The 7761-nt window shown below is 37.6% G+C and overlaps 1 protein-coding gene across 1 annotated transcript in view; it reads left to right on the top strand.

The window, feature by feature from the left end:
- The first annotated feature begins 7294 nt into the window (after positions 1-7294).
- DERA (deoxyribose-phosphate aldolase) overlaps positions 7295-7761 on the top strand; it is a 146800-nt gene continuing 146333 nt past the window's right edge. The window contains exon 1 of the mRNA XM_044677478.1: positions 7295-7364. Coding sequence (XP_044533413.1) covers positions 7334-7364 — 31 coding nt within the window. The 5' untranslated portion in view covers positions 7295-7333. The remainder of the gene's footprint in view (positions 7365-7761) is intronic.

The following is a 7761-nucleotide window of genomic DNA, read 5'->3' as shown; positions in this document are numbered from 1 at the left end:
AGTAGTTGTGTGTTTTTCAAATTCTTGAGGACAGTTAACTATTTTGTGAATTTTTTTTTGAAGTTTGCTGTGGATAAAAGTATTTTGTACTATTTCAGGTGAAGGAACAAACTTAATTCTTAAATGATTACTTATTGTAAAGTTAAGCACTATTTTTCCAGTGGCTTTGTTAGGGTCTTATTAAACCTATACACAGATCTTTTATATAAAGAGGAGTTTAAGGTAAGAAGTAGAAGGGACGTTTAGGGAGGGGAGGCGGGATTCCATTCTGTCATAGTCCTTATTTTATAGATGAGGAAACTAAGACCCAGAAGTTAAGTAAATCTGATTTCTTTAAGGCAAAGTGAAGTCTTAAGAACTCTACTGCAGCAGGGTATCTTGACATATGCTAAGATCCTGCAGAGTACCTCAGTAAACACAGCTAAAGGGGATACTTCAAGCAGGGAGGTATAAGATGACAAGGGAACTATAAAATGGGCTTTTGCCACAGGTGTTTGTGAGTCACAGAGGATACTCCACAAAGGTCCAAATGGAAGAAGCCTCTAGGTTCTAATACCCCAACATAATTCTCTTAAGAGGATTTTGGACTGAGTTCATCAAGGCCTCAAAACAGAAGGGCATGATTATTAAAAAGCAGTTGGCCTAGCAATCCATATCTTTATGAAAATCTTTTAACTTCCCTGGTGAGTGATTATTTAAAGATTTTGTTTGAAAACCTACTGAGGGAGGGTCTTATCAGGTTTAGGTAGGCCACTGCTTTTTTGAATTGCTCCAATTATTAGGAATTTTAATAGTGTTGTGGGAAGAACTCTGGATCTAGGGTTAGGAGACCTTGGTTCGAATTTTTTACATTTCCTGTGTGACAGTAGGTGCCCTCTAAGGGCCCACTCAACCCATTCAGATCTAAGTTTATGGTCACAGATAAGCAGTACACTTTGATTTGCCACTTTCATCCATTAATTTTGGTACTGTTCCTGGGAACAAACAAATTAAGGTAAGCCTTTTCCAGGAATCAGCAAATTTTCTCTTGAAACATATTCCTTCAATAGAATCTCATAGTACTATCTTGAGATCCTTTTACATACTTGTCATCCAGATTTGGATGGTCTCTAGCTTGTCAGTGTTTTTCCTAAAATGAGCTCAGAAATAAGCATAAGGCTCCAAATATCTGACCAAGGCCAGAATTCATAAACTTATCTCCTGGTCCTGTCCATGCAGCTTAAGATCATACCTTTTTTCTGGTTAAAGTTCAAGTAACTTGCCCACAGACACAAGTAGTCAATACAGAATTCATATTGAAGCAATTAAAAGGATGAGCTTCAGAGGCACTATGAAATAGCATAACCTTTTAATGCTTCAAGTAATTCTCTTAGATTAAGTAACAGATAAATTGACAACTCATCCATGGGAGAGGGTTTCCACACAGGGAATCCCCATTCCATCATTCCCTCATTCCCAGCCCCACAATGAAATTAGTTTGAGGAGATGGGGATAGAAAAAATTGATTCATATTAAGTTTGCAGTCCATGCAAAAATAAAAAGTATATTTTTGAGACAAACTTATTTTGTAATTGAGAAATTATTTTGGATCCAAGGTCATAAGTATCTATTAAATCTCAATAGATTTGGCCCAAAGTTACCTTCTGAGATCTTATTGTATCTTGAATCTAGTATTAGCTTTCCTTCCTAGGTTTAATGTGCCACACTATTGATGGAAAATTAGTACAAGTTTGTGAACAATTTCCAAGAGAGACTCTCCCAAGTTGACTATCAGTAACCATATGAAGATTAGTTATAGGAACTAGAGATGTATAGCTTGAGAAAAGAAGACTTAAGGTAACATATTAGTTATAGTAAAATATTTAAAGGTCTATCATGTAGAAGACTTGGTTGCCTTATTACAGTCAAACAATGGGTGGAAATTGTAAAGGAATTGTGGTTTGATGTAAGGAAAACTTACCTCAACGATTCGAGTTGTCCAAGAGTATCTGGCTGACTTGGGAGGTAGTCACCCTCCTGCTGGAGATCTTTATGTAATAGATGTATGATGTGATTATGTACTTCATCATTTTTCTTTGTGCTTTTGCTTTGATGATTAGTCTCAAAAAAGTTGGAGGAAATGATAAAAAAACAGGTTCAGCCAATATCCATTACTACTTTCCCCCCTGCCTTCTGGTCTAATCAGAGTGTAGTGGCTTCCCATTATTTTCTGGTTCAAATTTAAAATCCCTCCCTTTTCCCCCAATTCCCCCCCACCCCCCAAGACCTTTTAAAATTTCTTTTATTTAATTAGTTAATTTAGAATATTTTCCCATGGTTACATGATTCATGTTCTTTCCCTCCCCTCCTCACTCCCCACCTTCCATAACCAACATGCAATTTAACTGGGTTTTATAAGTATCATTGATCAAGACCTATTTCCATAGCCCCAGACCTTTTAACGTTTGAAGCCCTTCATAACCTGGTCCTTTCATTTTTTTGGTCTTACACTTATTTTCCTCCATAAATTCTACAATCTAGTGACACTGTCCTTGTCCACAACACCATGTCCTTCAACTGTTCATTTTCACTGATTGTATCTCATGCCTTAAGTGCTCTTCCTCCTGCCTTCCCTGCCTTCAATTGTTTCTTCCAACTCACAGCTATAATCCAATCTTCTATCCCTTTTCTGGACCCCCTTAATGCTAGTGCCTCCTCTCTGAGGTGATCTCCATTTTATTCTGTGATATAAGCTATTCATAGTTGTTTCATGTTATCTCCCTCATTAGATTGTGAGCTTCTGGAGGGCAAACTGGTGTTGAATACCCCACAGTCCCTGCCACATAATAAATGATTAGTAAATGCTTGAACTTGTCTGTAAAGCTTCTTTCCAGATTTCTGAGTCAATAATCTTAGCTCCTTGTTTGGTAAAGTCATCTATATTTTTGATAGCTTATATAAAAGGTGGTATAGGGAAAAAAAAAATTTAATGAGTTAAGAGGCAGCTGGCAGCCCAGTTGGATAGTGCTTAATCTTGAGTCAGAGAGACCTCAGTTCAAATTTGGCCTCACTTATCAGCTGTGTGGCCTTGGACAAATCACTTAACCTCTGTATGCCTCAATTACCTCAACCATAAAATAGGAATAACAATGGCACATACCTCACAGGGTTGTGAGAATCTAAGAAGATAATGTTTACTAAAAGCATATGGCACAGTGCCTGGAACATAGTAGGTGTTATGCAAATATCTCTTCTCTCCACCTCTCCCCTTATCCTCCCCACAACCTTTCTCCTTCCCTTTTAAGTTTTACTCTGAAATCTTCCCTTAACTGGCCATGTAAACTTAGGCAGGGTCATGACCTTTCTGGATCTAGGCTTCTTTATCTGTAAAATAAATGTTAAACTAGATCTCCAGAATCCTGACCTATTTTATTATCTAGAAAATGGATATGGATAGAACATTTATTAAACACTATGTGCAAGCCAAATATACAGAGATAAGTAGCATAAAGCAGGGTACAGAGGGATGGGGTGGTGAAGGAAAGCAGGCAGAATGGGGAAGGAAATGGGGAGAAGGGAAGTCACAGAATAACTCGTGTAAACGGGTTGGGAACGATTAACAACATGGATTAAGATGGAGATGGATAGACCCAAATGGAAGAGGGAAAAATGCTTGTCCAGGGATAGGGGGTGGGGACAGGAATTTGGGGTCTTATATTCTCGGGGGACAGACATCTGTGCCACCTTGGGATTCATTCATATAACCACAATTTCTCAAAGTTACCAGTAAAACTTTAAAATTAACAATGCCCATGTCATCTCAAAATGATCAGCAACATTTGTTGTTCTGTTGGTCTTATTTTGGATGGAGCTTAACTGAGGTTTATGTATCATATGACCAAAAGTCCCTTACTGCAAAACCCAGATGGCTTCCTTTGATTTATTACATCTTCTCAGGATGTGATTTTTGCTTATTATATGATACAGTTTGCAAATCAGACTCCTTTTAACCTCTGAGACAGTATATGATTTCTAGGTCCCTCTGGTCATTCTTACTTCCTGAGATTGTTACTTTATCCTGCAACTTTTACAGTTGCTATTCTGAAGAATGGGACAGGGTGGCAGAGGGAACAACTTTTCACACTCCCCCATACTTACTGGAACTTACAAAGCCATTATTTCCTCCATTCTTCAACAACTGTCATTAGATGATGATGTATGTAATTTCTTTTTTCTTTCTTTTTCCTTCATGTTATATGTGTATAATATGTGTGTTTACATACATAACTACATGGAAAAAAGGAGAAAACTACATAGATCAGTCTAATAAAGGTTATTTAAGGACAGGGGAGGTCAGCTGTTTTTGTAAGGAGTAGTCAGAAGACAGGGAATAATGAAATTGAAAACTATTGAGAAGGGATGACTGAAGGGGCTTGGCATTGGTGACTTGAAGACAAGAGTAGGTTTGGAACAAATGCTATGGAGAGTATAACATGGAGTGTCAATCAATGAGGAGAGGAAGAATTAGCATGTAGCAAAGAGGATCCAGTTATTACTAGATAACAAACTTGTAGTGGATCCAATCTTAATTTTATAACTTTCTCCAGTGGCCATCATCAGATCCTGAATGCTGAATGCAGGTAGGGATGGGAGAGAGAAAGGGCCCCGGGTAGGGGGGAAGGGAGCACTTCAGAAAACAAATCCATCTTAAGAAAGCTAATGGACATGCATAGAAGGAGGCTCTATCTTAATAAGAGGTTATTCTGCATTTAGTCAGTTTTAACAAAGGCTTATCATGAACAGAAAAAATAATAGCTTTAATATAACTTTATATATGCAGTTTTCCTTTTTCTTTTCCCTTATATATAAATAAACACACACACATATCAACTTAAATGTGTGGTTAACCCCAGAAGATAAACTTCTTGATTGTCTTTGTATCTCTAACCTTTAGAACTATGACTGGCATAGAGTATGTATGTAAATGTATTGTTTAATTGGCATTGAAACATGATGGAATTTATTTATCCCTCCAAAACCCCTCTCTTGAATATTCTACTTGAGCTCCTGTTAATTCCTTCCTTTCCTTTCACCTAAATCCTCCACAGCATTATTTATTTGCTTACCATAAAATCCTGCCTTGAAGGCTACTTTTGGCCCCTAATTGCCTTTTCTTAGTAGTCCTTTAATTTTTTTGTACGTTTGATGTTTTTAACGTCCTGTTTTCCTATTTATAATTTTTAGTGCCTTACCTTCTTAATATGTCTCTCTTCTGGTTTCCTTAATGAAAGAAAGATAGAGAACAAGGGAGAAGCTTTTGCAAAGATGCCTTATTTCATTAACTTCTATTTCTACTCCATCCTTTGCCTTCTTTTGCCTCTTGAAAGAAGATACAGTCCCAAGGTGTTCTCTGCTGTAAGATGAAAAATACTCCAAGTATTATATTTTGGGAGATGAAGTCCAAGGGTACAACATTTTAGTTACACACTGCCCACTTCTCTATAGTTTTCCATAGTGATCGCATCCATTTTCTCAGCTTTAACTCACATCTTTGTGGATAGCTCCTAGATTTATATTTCCAACCCTGATCACTCTCCTCACCTCCAGACTTACTTTTCCAAGATATTTCCCAAGCAGGTGATCCTCTGACATCTCCCACTCAGAGTTCAAACAAACTCTTATTTGCCTCTAAATAATATTTGCTTTATATCTCACATGCTCAGTGTGAGGATCACATTCGATAATAAATATATACATATATGTATACACATATATACATACACACCATTATATAAATAAATATGTATGTACCATTATATCTAAAATATATATCTATGGTTCCCAAGATGCTTGCCAAACTCAGTTTAGGTAATCTATCCCCTAGGAGTTATTAAATCCCACAGGGATATTTTGTATGGGAACTATGGGATCTAAGATAATTCAGAACAGTTTTCAATAGTCCTGAGAATAAACAAGGCAATCTGAACTCTAGAACTACATTACTGTTCCGTGGAGTCCTTAATGCTAGTTTTTTATCCTTTGCTCAGAGAAAAACAAGCTAGATATTACTACTAATAACATTTTACATCTAGAACTGTGTCATCTCTCAGTTAAATAATGTGAGGGAAATGATCCTTTTCCACATTTATGTATGATTATAAATAATAACAACTAGCATTTACTTAACATTTTAATGTTTTGCAAAGTGCCTATAATATCTCATTTGATCAGCACAATAACCTAGTGAGGAAGGTGCTATTATCACATCCCTGCTTTGTAGATGAGGAAAATAAGACTAAGAAACTTGCCTAGGATCACATCAAGGCTATTAAGAGCCTGAGTCAGAATTCAAATCTAGGTTAATCCTGACTCCATATCCAGCAATCTATCTACTACACAGAAGTAGATAATATACTCCAGACAATGTAGAAGAAAAGAAAATTCCAAGAAAGAGAATTAAAGACACCTTTATCTTCCTCTCCCTCAACTCATTTACTTAAACTGTTTTCAGTGGTTTTATTTGCTTATCCTGGGCAGAATTTTTAAAAACATTATTTATTTATTTATTAAATATTTCCTGATAGAATTTTAACATTTAAAATTTTTTTGAGTTTCAAATTCTCTCTCTTCTCCCTTCCCCAACCCTTGAGAAGGTAGGCAATAATATCCATTATTGTGAAGTCTTATAAAATGTGTTTCCGAATTAACCATGTTGCAAAAGAGAACAATAAAAAAATCCCCCCAAAAATAAAGTTTAAAAAGTAGGCATCAATCTGTGCTCAGGGTTCATCAGTTTTCTCTTGAGATGGAGAACATTCTTCATGCCTGATTTTTGGGAATTGTCTTTTTTTTTTTTTTTAAACTTCTCAAAATCTTTTTTCAATTACACGTGGAAACAATTTTTGACATTTGTTTTCTGACATTATGCAACTAGCAGAATTTTTAAAGCAAATGCTAGTTGGAAAACCTAGAAAATAGATTATCGGAACTATTTTAATCAGCAGTAATTCTTGGAGAATTGATCACGCACAGCCAAAAAGACATCGTTACAAACAAACTGGGAGGAGAAAAGATGTGTGGCTGATAGAGTCAGTCACCTTCCAAAGACGCTCCGGCTTTGTTGTTGGTGTTTTTTGTGTTTAAAAGTTTTCCTCTTAGAGAAGATGGAAAACGGGCTGCTATGCCCCGCCTCCCGGGTGGGTGGGAGGAAAGTGCAATGTACAATTGGGGGCGTAGTTTGATGACAAGAGGGAGAAGAGAGGAAGAAGGAAGTGCTAGACCTGAAAGCGGGACGTTCCTAGAATCTCCTGCTCCTCTTGCTGCTTTGGTTTGGACTTTTTACTGTTGCCTGACTATGGCTCCCCAGAATCAAGGCACAGAACTTGGTAAGGGACCCGAGGCCCGACTATTTACAGGGGATACTCGCCTGCTCTCTCCACCTTTTATTCATAGGCTCCTGACTTTGGAAATCAGTGAGACTGTCCACTTTGGAGACATGGGGAGCCGCCTAAGATCCTGAATTCAGGCACTCCTTTTCCTTAGTGTTAAACGCAAGTCAGCAAATGGTCACTAGGACATCAGCGTGGTTTTATTGGACAATGTTTAGGTCTGTGCTCAGAGTTCCCTCTGTCAGAGCCCCTCGGAATACTGGCGGGGCCGCATCTCGCCCGGGTGGATCATGGAGCCCCAGGGGTATGGCTTCTCTTTGTGGTGGTGGTGGTGGTGGGGGTGCTGGAGCAATTTCATCCCGCCCACGTGGGTTACAACTTTTTTTTTTTTTTT

This window comes from Gracilinanus agilis, chromosome 5 (assembly GCF_016433145.1).
Source record: "Gracilinanus agilis isolate LMUSP501 chromosome 5, AgileGrace, whole genome shotgun sequence".
Classification (NCBI taxonomy): domain Eukaryota; kingdom Metazoa; phylum Chordata; class Mammalia; order Didelphimorphia; family Didelphidae; genus Gracilinanus; species Gracilinanus agilis.
Note: the sequence above shows the minus strand (reverse complement) of the source record. Positions and strands in the feature narration are given on the sequence as shown.